Here is a 19427-nt window from a genome sequence, read left to right on the forward strand (position 1 = left end):
ATTTCAGATTTCTTGGTCATTCTAAAGAGGTGGTGGACAGTCTGTTGGGTCACAAGGAGTAGGGTTGTCAAGAGATGGACAGAGGCGGTTGACCATTGCCTGCCTCTGCGTAGCAACGCGGCACTTCCTTGGTGGTCTCCCACCCAAGGACAAACCCAGGTAGACCCGACTTCGCTCCTGAGACCCAAGGAGGACGGCCTAGCCTGGGCCATCCAGGTTGGCAAGAGATGTTCGGAGGTGGTTGACCATCACCTACCTCTGCCTAACCACCCTGTGCTTCTTCAACAGTCTCCCACCCAAGTCTTAACCAGGGCCGACCCAGCTTGGTTTCATTTCCGCTTCGGAAATGTCTGAATCAAGGGTGATTCGGGTGATTCGGCCGTTTCCGAAGCCGAATCGCCCATCCCTAGCTTTGACCCCATCTAGGCCAGGACACTGGGGGGGGGGACGGTGAACGATAAATGAAGCAGACCAAGAAGTCGATCCATTGTCGGCAACCGTCCCAGAGTCCCACTAAGTCTACTCCCGAGTAGAACGCGTCCTTGGCACCTGGCACGTTGGTCTCCGACGCAGCCCAAAAATGCACGACCAATTCTAGAACGCCATTCTAGAACGCCTAGAACCCTCTCGCCACCCGCTCTGGTTGGGACTCTCATTTCTGTCTTCCCTTCCATTATTATTAATTTTCTCTGCCATCGCAAAATTTTCATTCATTTCCGAGCGACAGCCGGATCGCGCTGTTGTCGCCTCCGTCTGGCTGCCTGCTCTTTGATCTCCGTTATCGCCGGTGCCCAAATCTGCTCAGCTCAAGCGGCGGCAAATGTCACTTTAGAGGGGACGAAGCCAAGCCTCTGATCTCGGGAAACGCCGGGAATAGAATATTGCTTCGGAGTCCGATTTGGTGGTTTTTTTCCCTCCTTCTCTTTCGTTCAGGTGTTGCCAAAGGGCAATCGCTCCCTCCACTTTGTGGATGTCCCGCCGCTCCCCTAATTCCCCTGCCTTCTATGCGCCCGCCCCTCCCCGTTCTGCTCCCCCCCCAAAAAAAAACATGTTTCTAAATGACAAACACACACAGTTCCGTCTGTGCACGCTGTTTCTCAAACACCCACTTGGCTTCATTATCCTCCCGAGCTCCCCCCCCCTCCCCGGCCCTCCTCCCCCTCCTCCGAAGTGCCGCTCTTACTATTAACGATTTGGAAGTGCCAACGATATGTCTGGAAAAACACCAAGGGAAAGAACGCAAAGCCACAGGAGAGGGGTCTACTGTACTGCGTGATCGGTGCGGCCAGCTACGGAGATGGTAATGGAGCTGCGGTACTCCCGGCCCCTGGAATGGAAGCTGCATTTCCCCCCCAAAGTAAGCAGTTTTTCTGTAATTCCTCATCACGCGTTATAACAAGTGTTTAGGGAAAGTGGGTGTGGCTTTTGCCTCACAGGGTTTTGGATTGGTTGGGCAGTTTTAAAGGCATCCTGTCCAACAGCGGTCCTACCTGCAGGGATGAAGAGGTATTATTACTTTGCAAAGAGTGGTGAGGCACCCGCAATGAATAGTAGTTCATTGGGACGAGAAACGACTGTAAGTAAAAGGGGAGGGAAATAGTCCTAACAGTCTAACTGACTGCGTTATTCCTTCATTCAGGAGGCAAGCAGGGAGGAAGTGAGCGCAAGGGAACAGGAAGCCTCCAATTCAGCCAATCAGGAGGCAGAAGGAGATGTTCCTCATCTAAATATGCTAACTACACCTCTCCCCAGATGTAGGATATTCTTCATAAGCTCTTGAATTGGCTGGGCAGACTGCATAGGACAGAGAGCTGGCTTCTTGTAGCAACGCTAGGACTAGGAGCTTAGAGATATGAGTTCAAATCCACCGCTCTGCCTCAAATGCTCAGCAGGTGGCCTCGAGCCTGCCTCACACACGCTCAGCCCTGCCTGCCCCACAGATAAAACAGAGAGGAGGGAGAGGAGGAGGGCGACACGCACGACTTTAGATCCCCTCTGGGGAGGAGGGCACAGCGTTAGTGACATGGGAGGTGGGGGGGGGGAATAACTGAAGTACAGTTGTCCCAAGAGAGCGATGGGTCGAGCAGATTGCGAGGTGATTTGAACGCAGATCTTTGCCCAGCGCTCTGGCCAGATGGAGCAGAAACAGTGGGGCTTGTTACTTTGCCGTGGGCACTCCTGGCTGTCCCCCATCCCCCAAAAAGGAAGGAGACTTATATCCTATGGCATGTGTGTGACGTATCCGGGGGCATTTGCCTTCGCCTACCCCCACTCATAACCCTGGTGCACCCTGGGAGTCTGCCATTCAAATTGTTCCCAAGTCCTCAGAAGCCATGAAAGGCCTTTTAGAACCCCATTGAAGACCCCTCTGTCTGCCCTTTGCAAAGGGAAGTGGCCTCTTCCCACCCACCCACTCACTCCCTGCATCCCTGCCAGTTTCTTTATTTCCTGCCTTCCAACATGGAGGATTTTCATGACCAGTGCAGGGAACTCTGTCGGCTTCCCTGGCTGGGCTGTGCAGGCAGCTGCGTCAGGAGCTTTTCCGAAAAGATGCCCCCTTCCCATTTTCTCCTCCCTGTGTTTATTCTCCTGCGGGTGTCCAGCCGCATGGACGGTCTTCGTGCGCACCGCATTGGCACCCTCTGTTGGAAGCCAGCAGGCAGTGCCGGCATGATGTGCAACTAGCAGAGAGAGCTGTTAGCACGGGAGAACAGGCTGGTGCACAAGAAGCGACCCAAAGGCCTTGAACCTCGGCCAGGTGACCCAACTGGGATTCTAGCAGTCGGGTCTTCTATGCACAGAGTTCTCTTTCAGTGGGATCCCACCGAGATTTGTCAGGGGAGACGCTTCCGCCGGGCGGAAGACAAGCATCAATCACTTCTGTCAGCAGATTAATCCACCAACTCTTCGGTTATCCATCGACAGTGGCCTGTTTTAATCAGGGCCTTCTTCAGCCCAGACGACAGTAAGCAAAGGTGTCGTTTCGGACCTGTCCTTTTTTCAGAGCGGGCTGCGGTTCTGGGAGCATTGTGTCAATAAGAAATTTAAGAAGGCATTGATCCAGATGACCTTGGTCTTCAGTTTTCCCCCTACGGAACTCCCAGACAGATTTCCGTTCCTTCAGCTTCCCGGAAGGCCCCCGCCGATGGGACTTGGGTAGTCCACGAATGTATGAAGATGCAGTGGAGTGATGAGTTGAATGAGGCCCAATCAAGAGCTGAGTAACTCCAGCTGGCTGACGTAGTAAAGTGGGCTTATGTAGGCAAGGAAAGAAGAGGCCGCCATGGTGGAAAGGCCATCGGTCAGTGGAAGAGTCGCTGCGTTGTTTGTCAAGGAGAGAACCTGGCTCAGGGGCAGAGCCTCTGCTTGGCATGCAGGAGGTCCCAGGTTCAATCCCCGGCATCTCCAGTTAAAGGACCAGGCAGGAGGGGATGGGGAAGGCCTTGATCTGGGACCCTGGCTCAGGGGCAGAGCCTCTGCTTGGCAGGCAGAAGGTCCCAGGTTCAATCCCCGGCATCTCCAGTTAAAGGACCAGGCAGGAGGGGATGGGGAAGGCCTTGATCTGGGACCCTGGCTCAGGGGCAGAGCCTCTGCTTGGCAGGCAGGAGGTCCCAGGTTCAATCCCCGGCATCTCCAGTTAAAGGACCAGGCAGGAGGGGATGGGGAAGGCCTTGATCTGGGGCCCTGGCTCAGGGGCAGAGCCTCTGCTTGGCAGGCAGGAGGTCCCAGGTTCAATCCCCGGCATCTCCAGTTAAAGGACCAGGCAGGAGGGGATGGGGAAGGCCTTGATCTGGGGCCCTGGCTCAGGGGCAGAGCCTCTGCTTGGCAGGCAGAAGGTCCCAGGTTCAATCCCCGGCATCTCCAGTTAAAGGACCAGGCAGGAGGGGATGGGGAAGGCCTTGATCTGGGACCCTGGCTCAGGGGCAGAGCCTCTGCTTGGCAGGCAGGAGGTCCCAGGTTCAATCCCCGGCATCTCCAGTTAAAGGACCAGGCAGGAGGGGATGGGGAAGGCCTTGATCTGGGACCCTGGCTCAGGGGCAGAGCCTCTGCTTGGCAGGCAGAAGGTCCCAGGTTCAATCCCCGGCATCTCCAGTTAAAGGACCAGGCAGGAGGGGATGGGGAAGGCCTTGATCAGGACCCTGGCTCAGGGGCAGAGCCTCTGCTTGGTATGCAGGAGGTCCAGTTAAAAGGCCCAGGCAGGAGGTGAAAGAACTCAGCCTGAGATCCAGAGAGCTGCTGCTGGCCTGAGTAGACAATACTGACTTTGAAGGATCAAGGGTCTGATTTGGTATGAGCCAGCCTTGTGTCCACGGGGCCGTCCAAGAACAGCCAGCAGCCCCCAAACCCAAACTGTTTGGCGTCTCCCGCCTCCCTCTTCCACGTGGGCCCGTCGTCCCTTTCCCTGTTCCCTCGCAACCCCCAAAGGTCTTTTTCTGGGGCCGTCCACGTGGCCCACACACAGACGCAAGCAGATTGCCACGAAGAGCAGGTTCCTTGCCGTTTGTATTTTAAGCAGCCGCAGGCGTGGTGAGAACGCTGTGCTCTTTTGACGACCGAGTGTTGACGAAAACGTTTCCCGTCCCCTTCTGTTCCCAGCCCTGGGAGGCTCACGGGAACAATCGCTGCTTTATTTATACTTTATTAATTGCTTTTAACGAAAACAGGGGCCTCTTTGGTGGCCAGCCGTGGAGGGCTGGGCCCCCTCTCCTCCCGCATCCTGCCCAAACTGTGCTTTTTATTTCCCCCTCTCGATTTCTGTTCACGAGGCTGAAGGGAATGGCCCCATCTCATCAGATCTTAGAATCTAAGCAGGGTCAGAACTTGGATGAGAGACCACCAAGGAAGGCTCTGTAGAGGAAGACAATGGCCAACCCCCTCTGCTTCTCCCATGCCTTGCTGGGATCACCATCAATCTTCGAAGAGAGGCCACCAAGGAAGGCTCTGTAGAGGAAAACAATGGGGTTCCCTCTGCTTCTCCCTTGCCTTGGAAGACCCTTGCTGGGATCACCATCAATCTTCGAAGAGAGACCACCAAGGAAGGCTCTGTAGACGCAGGCAATGGCCAACCCCCTCTGCTTCTCCCTTGCCTTGGAAGCCCCTTGCTGGAGTATTATGACTGATGATCTCTTGCACTCCCACCGAATGAGGTTATGGACTTCCAGCGTCCCCTTGGCTGTACTTTTCTCCATAAACCGTTTATGAAGCTGAGATTGAGTTTGGGTTTTCTCCAATGGGTGGAAATATCTATTATGTTTTCAGAAATGTCCTCTCTCTTCCACGGTCCTTTTTATTTCAGCTGCCCAGGAGGCTATTGCTACTGTCAAACAACCCCCATGAATAATAATTATTAATAATAATGATTATTTATTTATTTAATTAATTCTATACCGCCCTCCTGCGCAAGCTGCTTGGCTGCCTTAGAGGGAGGCCCATCTCTTCCTGGGCCCTCTCTTCAGGCCGGGCTGTGACGACCCTGGCATTAGGGATTCAAAGGAACACTGCCTCTGCACATGGAGGTTCCGTTTACCTATCAGGGCTAGCTGCTGATGACGGACCTATCCCTGGTCAATTTGTCCAGTGGATTTTGACAATCCATTTATGCCTGGAGCGTGTAGCTCAGTGTGTGTTTTTAAATTGCCAGGTTTGGAGAGGGTCATTGGAAGGTGGGCCTTGGACCCACTTTGTCAGCGATAGCCAGGGGGAGAGGGGGTCTCCACCAAGGGGAGGGAGAGAGATGAGAGTGTGAGAGACTCTCTCTTACCCCCCTTTAATGCCTTAAAACCCCAAATCAACCTGCATTTCCCTCCGGATTAGATGCAGCTCTGGATTCGAATCCAGTAGCACCTTGGAGAAGGGTTCTGGGGCCTCGCATCCAAAGTCAGAGATCTCCAATCCCCATCTGAGGCAGAAGAAGGGAGAGGAACCAAGGGGCGCCCCCTCCCTCGCCTCCCTTCCTCTTCCTCTCCCCCTTTTTTTGGGTGGGAGCGCCTCCCCCTCCCCCCTTTCCCTCCCTTTCCCTCCCTTTGGCCTAAGAAGACAGCATCCCCCTCCTCCGGAGATCTTTTGCAGCTCCTCCACACCCAGTTCTCCAGCCCAACGCGCTCCTCCCTCCCTCCTTCCCTCCCTCCCCCCATTCCCTCCCTCTTTCCTTTCTTTCCTGCCTTCCGCCACATTTGCTCCTGGCTTGGAGGATTATTAGGGGGAAGGGGGGGTGGCGTTTGAGCTTAGGCGATTGATTCTCCTTTCTGCATTGGGAGGCCACCTCTCTCTCCTCTCCTCCTCTCCTCTCCCCCCCCCCCCAATTGCATTTTAGGCACCCAGATCTCCCCAACCCACCCCCCTCCCCGCACGCATTGTTCTCTCAGCATCCTTCCCCCTCCCCTCTTCCCTTCGCTGCTTCTCTCTCTCTCTCTCTCTCTCTCTCTCTCTCTCTCTTTCTCTGTCTCCCCCCCCCCCTCCCAAAGCCGGCTCCGGGCTGAGGCCGGGCGATGCGCCCCGCGTCCCCGCCGGCCTCGTCTGCAGCCCACCCCCTCCGCCCCCCGCCCCCCGGCGCGCTTCCCCCCTTCCCTCGGCCAGGCAGCCGGAGCACAGCAGCCGCCCCGAGGAGGAGCCGCCCGGCCGCTCGCCCCTAGCAGCCCCCGGGCTTGCCAGCGAGCAGGAGCAGGAGGGGAGGGAGGAAGGAGGGCCCGATCCGCGGCTGGGGGGAGGACAGGACGGCGCTGGAGGGAAGGGAAGGGAAGGCAGGCGAGGCGGCGCTGCCATTTCTCTCCCGGAGAGGCGAGCGGCGAGAATGAGCGATGCCGGTAAGGGCGGCCGATTTGGGGGTGTGTGTGTGTGCTTTTTTGGGGGGAGGGGGGGGGTCAAGGAAGGGCTGATCCGGATTGCCGCGGAGGTGCGACGGAAAGGCAGAGCCGGATGGTTGGGGGGGGGGCGAGGGAGGGGGGGTGTTTAAATGCCTCTCCGGGATCCTTGGTGGCGTTTAAAGGGCTGCTCCGGGTTTGGGGAGGGGGTGAGACGGATTGTTTGGGCGGGAGGGAGGGTGGTCCGACTGAAACGCCGATCCGGATTTCGGGGGGGGGGGGGGAGTGTGAAACGGAGAGCTCGATCCGGATTCTTGGGGGGGGGGATGTTGCAATGGAAATGTGATCTGGATTGGGGGGAGGGGGCTCCTGGGGTTTTGGACCGGGTTTTTTTTGGGGGGTAGGGGTCCCTGTCGGGAGACTAGTTCGTGGACCCCGGGGCGTTGCGACCCATTTGGAGGGCGAGGCGAGCCTACAGATTTGGACGGCTGCTCTGTAGGTTGTGGGGTTTGCACCAGGGTGTATATGGGCGGTGGGGGGTGGGGGGGGGTCCAATTGCCTTAGAGCGCCCGAGGTTTCCAGCTAGGCTTCGCCGGCGGTGGGGGGGGGGGAGATGCTCCTGATCCGTATCCTAACGTCCAACCCTACAGCTGTCTAGATTTCGGGTTTTGCCCTTCGGGTTATACATTGTAGAGGCTCAATTTTTTCATGGGGGGAGGGGGAGTTGAATGCTGCCTATTTGGCATTCTGGCCGGGAGTTGGAAGGATTTGGGGTCTTGTGCAACTGAGGAGGTGCAGATTTGAGGGTTAATTTTGGGGGGGGGTCGTTCCTAGGACTGGGAGGAGGGGGCGCTGCACCGGCCCTGCCCCTCCCCTCCCCCCAGACTCGGCACCAATTCCTCTTCCCCTCTCCCCCCTCCCCCCTTCTCGCCCCACACAGGATTTGTTCTGAAGTTTGGGGATGGGGGCCTGGGGGTGATCTCTTCCAGGGCGGACGTGGGAGGGGGGCTCCCCCCTCCCAGCACCCCCCGCCCCAAACACCCAACGGCTTTATGGCCACGCAAGATGCATCAGCCTCTGAGCATCCCTGGCTAGGGCAGATTCTCCGGTGTGGCTCCGGAGCCCGGCCAAGGTGCGTGCGTGTAAACAGCAGCAGGGGCGATCCAGAGGCTGCCGCTGGGGCGCGCACATCTGGAAGCGGCTTTCCTTTGGGGTGGGCAGAGCACCCACTGTGGGGGGGAAGAAGCCCCTCTCCGGGCGCCCTCCGAACCAAGGCTGCGGGACTCTTGTTGGGGACCCTCGAGGGCTCTTTTGTCTGGAGTGCGCTGCTGGATTGTTTATGCATGAGCCAAGTGTGTGTGTGCCGGGGGGGGGGGGGGTGCCAGGTGTGTCCTATCCCAGCCCTTTTCGGTTGTGCATGTGATGCTGGGAGCCAGAGGCACATCAATTGGGGCTGCTGGGAGAGAGGTCCTGCAGTCTGGTGTGTGTCTTTCTCCCTGCGTGTGGTTCATACATGCGCCGGGTTTGATAATCGGCCGCTTGTGTCTCTGCTCCATCCTTAGCAAAAGAATGTATCTGTTGTGGTGCGTAGGTTTTGGAGAGATGTTAGGGAGCCAAAACAGAGTGCTCTGGATTTTTTCTTCGTTTCTTTCTTTCGGCGGTGCCCTCCTTTCGGCCCACCCGGTTGCCGTCCCCTGCCTTGGTAAGGCATTTGCTGCCGTCTTTGCCCCGCCACAACCTCTGGTTGTGAGGGGGGGAGGCCCTGATGCCAGCTGACACAACCCCTCGCTTTACTCATCCGTAGGCGCTGCAATCCAGGAGGAGAGGGGGCCTCTGCCCCAGTCTGATTCTTGCCACCTCTGCCCACCTTACAGTCTGCCTGGCATCTGCCTGCGTACTGGGCTGGACCTGGCACTGCAGCTAGGAATGCCTCAGCCTCTGGCCCAGTATCTGGGGATGTGGTAGGCTCTGCTTGGCAGGCAGAAGGTCCCAGGTTCAATCCCTGGCATCTCCACTTTAAAAGGACCAGGCAGGAGGGGATGGGAAAGGCCTTGATCTGGGACCCTGGCTCAGGGGCAGAGCCCTTGCTTGGCAGGCAGAAGGTCCCTGGTTCAATCCCCGGCATCTCCAGTTAAAGGACCAGTTAAAGGCCTTCCCCATCCCCTCCTGCCTGGGCCTTTAACTGGAGATGCCGGGGATTGAACCTGGGACCTGCCTGCCAAGCACTGACCACTGACCCATGGCCCCTCCCCAAAGAGACCAAAGGTTCTCTTGATATCAGTGAGGGCTTCAAGTGCAGCCATTCCTCTCTGGCCCCTGGGACTCTGAAGGGAAACCTACAAAGCTTGCCTAAAGCCATGCTCTTGGTCTCCTTGGCCAGGTGCTGCCTCCCTCGACCTGCGGTGACCCCCTGGGGTCTGCTTCCTAACCTTTGGGGCAGAAGAGGACAGGAATTGAACTTGGGGCCTTCTGTCTAGAAGGAACGGCATCAGACAACTCCTGTTCCATCACTCACCTTTGGTAGCCTCCTTAAAAGCCGACACCTGGGCTGGCGGACGCCTTCCAGGCCCGTCCCCTTGTTCTGAGCCGGGAATCTAAAGCTGGCGCATCCTTGACAGATGGCTGTTCTGTCTCTGCCTTTTCGATTCCCCCTCTCCCCACCTCCAGGAATCAATTCCCTTTGCCATCTTCCTTCCGCTTGGGAGTATTCATCTAATAGGAGATCCCTCTCCTGGTTCAGCTGAAATCTGCCCTCTCGGAACGTCCCCTGCAGCCCTGCAAGGTAGATGCCTGTGCTTTCCTTTGTCTTGCAATTTTGGGAGGGGGGCGACGACAAGGGGTGCTGGGTTGGCCCGTCAGCTTTTGCCTGGCAGCATAAAAATGTGAAAGTGCTTGGCATGTGAAATGGAAAATGTTGGATGCTTATGATGTTTTTTTAACAAATTGTTGACATCTCTCGGTTATTCATAATGTTAGTTGGATTTCTGCCGCGAATTCTGATATGCTGTCCAATACTATCCACCATTGCATGTCTGATAACTAAGCACCGCTGCATGTTATCCATGCCTTTTCATCCTACCCTTTGCTCTCCTCTTTATGAATGAATATGATGGCCCATCTGTGAGGGGCAGGATTTGAATCCAGATCTCCCCAATCTTGTTCTAACTCTGTCTACAGACGGTCAACTGCTGAGGGTTTTCACAAGAGTATTGATTGTTGGCTTGTCCCATTTTGTCTCACATTTGGAGGTGGCTGGTTTAATTGCTAGTGCAACTAAGGTTTAAATTTTCAGGGAGGGGGTAACTAGGGTAGGGGTCGGAAGGGAGAGTCTAGACACCCGGGGAGAAGTTGGCCATTTCTGACAACTCCTCAAGGAAATATTGCATGCCAGTGGACTTGCTATTTCAGTCTTGATTTGGGTACGTTCTTGCTTATTGAAGGCTTATGCTTGCTGCCACCTCCCATGACCCCTCAATGCATGCACACCTGCCCAGGTATACAAGGAACAAACCCTCATTGCCTTTTGAGCTGCCCCTGTACAAAAAATAGCAAGCCACACCAAACATATAGCTTCTAAGTTCCCCTGAGATTTCTCCTTCTTGTGAGAGTTTGACCACCAGTGTCACAAACGGTGATCCAGAGTTCACAAGGAGAAGGAATCTCATGGAGGTTCAGGGATGGGCATGCGTAATGTGGCATGTGGCTTGGAAAATGCCTGGGTGAGAAGAGGGACAAGAGAGGACAGTGGCAGACCGCATGTTCGATCCCCGGCATCTCCAGTTTAAAAGATAATGTTAAAGACCTTGATCTGGGACCCTGGCTTAGGGGCAGAGCCTCTGCTTGGCAGGCAGAAGGTCCCAGGTTCAATCCCCGACATCTCCAGTTAAAGGACCAGGCAGGAGGGGATGGGGAAGGCCTTGATCTGGGACCCTGGCTCAGGGGCAGAGCCTCTGCTTGGCAGGCAGAAGGTCCCAGGTTCAATCCCCGACATCTCCAGTTAAAGGACCAGGCAGGAGGGGATGGGGAAGGCCTTGATCTGGGACCCTGGCTCAGGGGCAGAGCCTCTGCTTGGCCTGCAGAAGGTCCCAGGTTCAATCCCCAGCATCTCCAGTTAAAGGACCAGGCAGGAGGGGTGGGGAAGGCCTTGATCTGGGACCCTGGCTCAGGGGCAGAGCCTCTGCTTGGCCTGCAGAAGGTCCCAGGTTCAATCCCCGGCATCTCCAGTTAAAGGACCAGGCAGGAGGGGATGGGGAAGGCCTTGATCTGGGACCCTGGCTCAGGGGCAGAGCCTCTGCTTGGCAGGCAGGAGGTCCCAGGTTCAATCCCTGGCATCTGACCCCCCTCCTGAGAGAGCCAGTGCTGTGCCCACAGCTAACACAAACCGGAGAGCAAATGCCCAGCCGCGGTGGCATGTAATTGACATAATTTGCTTTCCCTTGTGAACATGAGCTGTGGGCAGCGGGCACAGATTTCTCCGTTTCGGCGATCTTCTCCGTAAATGTCAGAACTGTAAGAGCTGAAAATCATAATCAAGTGAGGTTTCTTTTTGCTGGCCTCCTGCCTTCTCGTGCTCTGCAGTTTTAAACTCAGATGTTCAGAGCTGCTCCGGCACGTTTAGCCGCCCTCCGATACCACCCTTCCTGCACCTTTAAGGGGAGGGGCCAGGGGTTCAGGGGAAGAGCCTTGACATGGCCTGCAGAAGGCCACAGGTTCAATCCCCAGCGTCTCCAGTTAAAAAGACCAGGCAGACCTGCTCCCAGTCTATGTAGACAAGGTATACATAGACAAGGCCTCTTGTTCTGATGGATGAGGCTAGCCCAAATTCCCTGATGGGGCCACACCAGTTCCCCCGCCCTCCTTGGGACCTGGTCACACACCCACATTTGGGTTGCCAGCTCTGGGTTGGGAAAGACCTGGAGACTTCAGGGCTGGGGCCAGGAGTGGGCAGAGGGGGGGGAAATCAAGTGGAGAGAAACATCTCTCCCCCCAACACCAGCCCACCCTTGAAAAAAAAATCTGGTGTCTGTGTTGTTGTTTCCCCCTCACCCCCCGCCTCTTTAAAGGAAGATGTCTCCGCATGCCAGGTTTGCATTTGGAAGTTCACCGAAAATGTCTATAAATGGAGAAATCACTCTACAAAGGCTTGCAGAGGGAATGGAAGTGGCTGGGGGAAAGTCCTCCTGCTTTTTCCGGGGAGGGGGGGAGTTATTTTAAAGCTACCGTCCCTTTGAGAACCAGAAAGGGTTGGATAATTCCCATGCTGAAGGACAACACTCCCCAGGGTCTTGATACTCAGCCGTTGAAAGAACATTCTTTACTTATCTGATGGATCGATTGCTCGTTGACATCCCACCTTTCCCCCTGACAGGGACCCTGCGTCCCTTCTCTCTGTTCTATTTGCTACTCACAACGACCCTGTGAGGTAGGGCAGGCTGAGAATGCGCACGACCGGCTCACAATCTCGCAGCCACCTTTCCTGGCAGAATGGGGGATTCGAACCTGGCTCTCCCGTTTCCTAGACCAGCAGTCTAACCCAGTTTTTTTTTCAACAAAGGTTTCGTGAAACCCTGGGGTTTACTGACGGCCCTGGGTTTCCCAAACAGGTCACAAAAGATGGCCTTGTTTTACCTCCCAGCACAAAAGCCCGGCGGAGATATTTCTCTCCCTCTCACGCGTGTTAAGACCCCACTGATGGAAGCGTCCCTGGAGAGAGATTTCCACCAAGTTACTTCTCATGCTTTCCTTTTTGAGCTGACGTTCGCGCCCTGAATTATCTCCTTGCTGGGATCTCTGCATCTCCGCGGAACTTTCAGAAGTCCATCAGCTTCTCTTCGTCTTTGATCCCTTCAACTCCCCCCCCCCAGCAGTTCTCTGTAGGTTGGCCAAAACCCCCCCTGAGGAAGGGGGTCTTTGCATACAAACCAGGCAGCCTCTCTTCCACTTTCTCAGTTAACGTTTCAGGGGGTAGCTTGGCCACCCTTTGTATGCTGTGAATGGCTTGTGCTTGTACTATGTTCCTGAGGTTCCTCCCCTCCCCACATCCTGCCCTCCTCATTGCTAGACCTCCTGATGGCCCATGGGTGCTGGACTAGATGGGCCATTGGCCTGACCCAACACGTTCTCTCTTATATTCATGGTGTTGCCAGCTCAAAGGTTGGGAAATGCTTGAAGATTTTGGAGGTGGAGCCTTGGGAGGGCGAGGTTTGAGGAGGGAAGGGACCACAGTGCTGCATAAGGTCCCAGAGTCCACCTTCCAAAACACCCATTTTCTCCAGGGGAACTGATCGTTGCGTTTTGGAGATGACCAGTGCTGGAGGTTCCACGTGATGGAGTGTTCCAGTTTCCTTTACAATGTGCTTTCTTGGAGAGCAGGTGCTTCCTGTTTGGCTTTATTATGCACCATCTTCTTAGAAAGCAGATGCTTCCTGTTTGGCTATACTGAACACTTTCTTAGAATGTGCTTTCTTGGAAAGCTGGTGCTTCCTGTCTGGCTATACTGAATGACATCTTAGAATGTAATTTCTTGGGAAGCTGGTGCTTCCTGTCCATCTATACTGAATGACATCTTAGAATGTAATTTCTTGGAAAACTGGTGCTTCCTGTTTGGCTATACTGAATGACAGAATGTGCTTTCTTGGAAAGCTGGTGCTTCCTGTTTGGCTATACTGACAGGTGTACTTTCTTGGAAAGCTGGTACTTCCTGTCTGGCTATACTGAATGACATCTTAGAATGTAATTTCTTGAGAAGCTGGTGCTTCCTGTCCATCTATACTGAATGACATCTTAGAATGTGATTTCTTGGAACACTGGTGCTTCCTGTCCATCTATACTGACAGGTGTGCTTTCTTAGAAAGCTGGTGCTTCCTGTTTGGCTATACTGAATGACATCTAAGAATGTTATTTCTTGGAAAGCTGGTGCTTCCTGTCCGTCTATACCAGGGGTAGTCAAACTGCGGCCCTCCAGATGTCCATGGACTACAATTCCCAGGAGCCCCCTGCCAGCAAATGCTGGCAGGGGGCTCCTGGGAATTGTAGTCCATGGACATCTGGAGGGCCGCAGTTTGACTACCCCTGGTCTATACTGACAGGTGTGCTTTCTTGGAAAGCTGGTGCTTCCTGTTTGGCTATACTGAATGACATCTAAGAATGTGCTTTCTTGGAAAGCTGGCGCTTCCTGTCTGGCTATACTGAACGACATTTTAGAATGTGTTTTCTTGGAAAGCTGGTGCTTCCTGTTTGTCTACACTGCATGCCACCCACTTTTGTTGATGGCTCCGATTAATTTTACTTTTGGGAGAGGGTGTAGGTCTGGCTCAGCTCTGCAGAAAGGGGACCTAAAACTTGTTAACGAGTTTAGCCCGTGAACCTCTCTTGCTTGCGAGAGAACACAAGAAGTTGGGGTCAGTCACTGAGATTTTCAGGGAACAGATACATGATACCATTGGACATTATTTGAAACATCCTCCGTGGTGAAGAGGATCTTGCTCCAGAGTTAAAGAAAAAGCAACTAAGAGTAGGAAAGTGCTGTTGTATTCCGTATTTAACAGTCCAGGGGTGGTGTGCATGTTTTGAAAAGTGTGATCTTGACAGTTAAATAAGAACAATTTGTTTTTGGGTTGCACTCCTTGTAACTGGAAGATGATTTGCTGTATTCAGAGCTTATCGGCGCACTGTATCTATAATGTAATTTCCATTGTTGTTGCCTCCGGCATGACATTATCTGTAAGGTCAATAGTATATACTCCAGCTTGGACCGCATTAGTTCATTGCTTTGAAAACGATTTTTCTGCTAACCCCCCGAATATTAACCTCGAGAGTCACGCCTCTTGGCTTATTGAGCTTGTTCAGCGACATGGAAATGGGCATCTCGTTACAGGTACTTTCTACCCTTTCAGTCAGAGCTGCAGTAGGCCGGGAAGGGATGGGGACATCTTAGCACTCGTTCGGTGTCCTGTGCGGTCAAGACGCGTGGGTGGTTTTGTTCATAAGAGTAGCATCAATGGGGCATGGCAGTGATCTCTGCTACCAAGTTTGCAGTGCACACCACCAATCACAGCTGATCTTGTCCACCATGTTGTGCCTCACATTTTCTGACAGGGAGAAGGGCCAGCCCTCCCTGGCATGCAGAGATGGATGGACTTCCCAAATTAAACTGATACCCAAGGGGCATTTCTCTCTGTGTGTTAGGTGCCATCAGTTGACTCATGGCAACCCTATGAATGACTGACCTCCAAAACATCATATAATTAAAAGTCTTGCTCGGGTCTTGCCAGCTGAAGGCTAGGGCTTCCCTGGTAGAGACCATCCATCTCCTGTTAGGTCTTTCTCTTCTCCTGCCGCCTTCCACTTTGTCTAGCAAGATGGTCTTCCCATCTTCCCAAGATGGGTTCTCCCAATACGACCGCTGCATTACAGTCTCCATGGAGTCATATCTAGCTTCAAAGGTCAACTTGACCTAGAACCATTGTGTCATGGTGGCTTCCTTAGTCTTGAGTCAGTCCATCTCATGTTGGGCGTTCCCCTTGACCTACGATTATTGTCTCTTCCAACAAGTGTGGTCTTTTCATAATGTGACCATGGCACGGTAGCCTCGGCTGAGTTGTTTTAGTTTCTAGTTTTAGTTTTGATCTAGAACCATTTTCAGGCACGGTGGCTTCCTGGACTGAGTCTGTCCATCTCATGGTGGATCTCCCTCTTTACGGTTTCCACTGCTCTGCTTGGACTCCAGGGAATGGTAGAGGACAGGAAGGCCTGGAGGATCATTGTCCATGGGGTCGAGATGGGTCAGACATGACTTTGCACATAACAACGACAACTGCTCTGCTTCTGGGATGTCCTTGCATGATCCAATGCGTGAGCAACCCTGTCTTGCACACCCAAGGCCACCGCTCCATCCCCAATTTTATCTTCAGCCACTGATTCTGAAATGTTCTCTGAGAAGGACTTAAACTCCTATGGGCAGCGCAGCGAAAAATGACAGGATTTGACAAGCTCTGCGCCACGTTTGCCAAAAAGGAGCCGTGGAAATCGATGTTCTGCTTGGGGATGTATCGACGCGTTCGAGACCAATTCCAGTGGTGCGCTATCTCTTCTAAACACGGAGTACACGGGGATGCGGCAGGTATCTCTTAATAAACAGCGTTTGAATATGCAAAGGGGCCGAGCACCAGGTCCTTCGAAAATTAGATAGTTCTGTTAAGGAGAGAAAGAAACTTTGTAAGAGAGGAGAGAGAGAGGAACCTAACTGACTCACTGTTCTTCTGGGGGCAAGCAGAGAGGACGTGGGCTCAAAGGAGCAGGAAGTCTCCATCTCAGCCAATCAGGACACAGGAGAAGATGACTGGAAAATAACAGGAAGCTGCTGATCTAAATATGCTAATGGCACACATACCTCCAATGTCTTCCAGTAGGATACTCTTCCTATAATGTCGAATCATGCCCACTGCAAATCTCACACAGTCCGACATTCCTAAAACTCTGCCCTCCATAGATGGGGCATAATGTTTCTGAAAGGTGGAGGGGAAAACAGCTTTCAAAGGGGATTAGGTACATTCGTGGAGGTGAGGTCTATCAGTGGCTTTTGGGCATGGCGACTGAGGGGAACCTCCATGTTCAGAAGCAGTCAACCTCTGAATCCCGGAGCCAAGAGGAAACATCAGTCCCCAACCTTCCCGTGAATCAGCCACTTGAAACACACATCCCCCCATGAAAGAACAAGCTACGAAAACAAGGTGTGCGGTTTCATATCAGCAACCCTGCACATTTTATCCCCAAAGGTGCGCTCAGAGTGATGAATGCATGTTACTTTGACGGGGAAGAGCTCACTGATACCTTTCATTTTCCTGCTCCGTAAACTCTAATTTGGGTGTCTTCTCTTTCGCTCGCTGGCAACGAAGTACAATAAGCCCGGGCTAAACAACCACCCAGCAGCCCTCTTTTCGTGCTGGAAATTCTGGCAAAAGCTGATCGTCTCTGCAAGCAGATCACTCAAAGTTTTGCATTTAAAAAAGTCTTAGCCACGGACATTGTGATGTCGGAAAACCTCTCAGGACATCGTCCGGAGGCGGAAGCAATTTCAGAGGAAAAGATACACTACTCTTAATTTCAGGTTTTTTTTCTGGGTGGCGCCAGGTCATCCCCTTCCTCCCCCACGTAACTTTTTCATAGGCTGCCTTTCGTGAGGCCTGCTTGGCACAGCCCCCAATGACCATCCCATGTCGAATCATCAGAGGGATTAACACAAACCCGCCGATAAATCATTAAAAGCACATGAAATCTCAGAAGCATAAAATCTCAGAGCATAAAAACCACATAAAGCCGAGATATAAAAGTGCATAAAACCCCAGGGGAAACTCTGAAACTCCTTGTGGTAGCAAATTCCACAAGAAGGAAGCATGTTCTTTGGTCAAAGTCAAACCTACATTTAGATATCATGGGAGGGTAGAAGCCGACAGAAGGAGGGAAAAGAGAAAGAGAAGATGAACTGGTTAAAGGCCTTTCCCATCCTCTCCTGCCTGGTCCTTTAACTGGAGATGCTGGGGATTGAACCTGGGACCTTCTGCCTGCCAAGCAGAGGCTCTGCCCCTGAGCCAGGGTCCCAGATCAAAGCCTTCCCCATCCCCTCCTGCCTGGTCCTTTAACTGGAGATGCCGGGGATTGAACCTGGGACCTTCTGCCTGCCAAGCAGAGGCTCTGCCCCTGAGCCAGGGTCCCAGATCAAGGCCTTCCCCATTCCCTCCTTCCTGGTCCCTTCAATTGGAGATGCCGGGGATTGAACCTGGGACCTCCTGCCTGCCAAGCAGAGGCTCTGCCCCTGAGCCAGGGTCCCAGATCAAGGCCTTCTCCATCCCCTCCTGCCTGGTCCTTCAACTGGAGATGCCGGGGATTGAACCGGGGACCTTCTGCCTGCCAAGCATGTTGTCTGTGCTCTACCTCCTGCCAGTCAGAGGCATAGAGCGTCCCTGCGTGTCACTCTCCCGGGACCCCAAGGAAAGAAATCGCCCTGGACCCAAGCCAGGCCACACCTGCTGCTCCCGGCCAGACCAGGGCCCCGTGACGCAGGCTCGGTCTGCATCGGAGAAGCACAAGGACACTCGACTGCTCTCTCAGCCGCCGCTAAAGAAGAGGGGGAAGGGAGAGATTTGCCGACACGACGTTCCAAGGGGACCCAATCTGTCGATTCAGCATCTCCTCCGCGCTCATCTGATAAGCCCAGAGCAGCCGAGGGGGCAGGATATTTCTTTCATTGTGCAGCTGGTGCCAGGGCCTGCGTGCAGGAGAGAGAAGGGCAACGCTGGTGGATCGCAGCCAGCCAAAAAAACCAGGAGGGGGGGAGAGCCTGTTTAACTCACCCGACCCGGGAGGGGCAAGGGGAATAATGAAATGACAACATCCATGTGGCTCAAAGGTGGAGACCCCAATTTTCTTTGGGGTGGATTTCTCTCTCTCTCTCTCTCTCTCTCTCTCTCTCTCTCTCTCTCTCTCTCTCTCTCTCTCTCTCTCTGTTTTGGGTGGGGGGAGATGAAGGGAGACAGAAACAGAGGATCGATGTCCCAGCCGCCAGTAAATGGCAGCTTGCAATTTTGCTGGTGTAAGGCCTGTGGGCCAGAGCGCATGCATGCGCCGTCGGAAGGAAAAGCCACAGCAGTGAACAGGACATGGTGCTGGCATGTCCTGTCTTGCGTGCTCCTGCAGTCTTTCATGACCAGGGGCCGTTCTGACTTCTGTGGTTAATCTTCCCTGCTGTCTTCTGGTTTGTGGACATGTTGCCGGTGGCTTTATCCCAGACAACCCCTCGGGGTGCGTAGCATTGGTTCATTGAGAGCGGGCCATGACTCCTTGAAGACGGATGGGGCCCGTGACAGCAGGGCCCAGGTCAAGTGAGCATTAATTGTCTGCCTGACCCGGGTAATTGAATAAATGTTAATAAATGCCCCAGAGGCTGCCCTCTTCTCTTTAGCATCCGTGGAAAACAATCCATCACTGACAAGGGCGGGGCAAATTGCGTTATTTTTTGAACTAATTGGTACGACTCAAAGAACGGGAACAGGGAGGGCTGTGGCAGAGCCTCTGCTTGGCAGGCAGGAGGTCCCTGGTTCAATCCCCGGCATCTCCAGTTGGAAGGACCAGGCAGGAGGGGATGGGAAAGGCCTTGATCTGGGACCCTGGCTCAGGGGCAGAGCCTCTGCTTGGCAGACAGAAGGTCCCAGGTTTAATCCCCGGCATCTCCAGTTAAAGGACCAGGCAGGAGGGGATGGGGAAGGCCTTGATCTGGGACCCTGGCTCAGGGGCAGAGCCTCTGCTTGGCAGGCAGGAGGTCCCTGGTTCAATCCCCGGCATCTCCAGTTAAAGGACCAGGCAGGAGGGGATGGGGAAGGCCTTGATCTGGGACCCTGGCTCAGGGGCAGAGCCTCTGCTTGGCAGGCAGAAGGTCCCAGGTTCAATCCCCGGCATCTCCAGTTAAAGGACCAGGCAGGAGGGGATGGGGAAGGCCTTGATCTGGGACCCTGGCTCAGGGGCAGAGCCTCTGCTTGGCAGGCAGAAGGTCCCAGGTTCAATCCCCGGCATCTCCAGTGAAAGGACCAGGCAGGAGGGGATGGGGAAGACCTTGATGTGGGACCCTGGCTC

General features: G+C 54.1%; 1 protein-coding gene across 6 annotated transcripts in view; it reads left to right on the forward strand.

The window, feature by feature from the left end:
- Positions 1-19427, forward strand: part of LINGO1 (leucine rich repeat and Ig domain containing 1) — a 210766-nt gene that overhangs the window by 162794 nt on the left and 28545 nt on the right. The window contains exon 1 of one of the 6 annotated variants that reach the window (XM_077317707.1): positions 6164-6803. The exons of 3 other annotated variants lie outside the window; for them this stretch is intronic. In XM_077317707.1, coding sequence (XP_077173822.1) covers positions 6798-6803 — 6 coding nt within the window. In that variant the 5' untranslated portion in view covers positions 6164-6797. Of the gene's footprint in view, positions 1-6163; positions 6804-7273; positions 7296-9468; positions 9583-19427 lie in introns of those variants that run through there. 2 more of the 6 variants (XM_077317712.1, XM_077317711.1) reach the window with 2 other exon arrangements.

The sequence above is a fragment of the Paroedura picta genome, chromosome 18, assembly GCF_049243985.1.
Source record: "Paroedura picta isolate Pp20150507F chromosome 18, Ppicta_v3.0, whole genome shotgun sequence".
NCBI lineage: Eukaryota > Metazoa > Chordata > Lepidosauria > Squamata > Gekkonidae > Paroedura > Paroedura picta.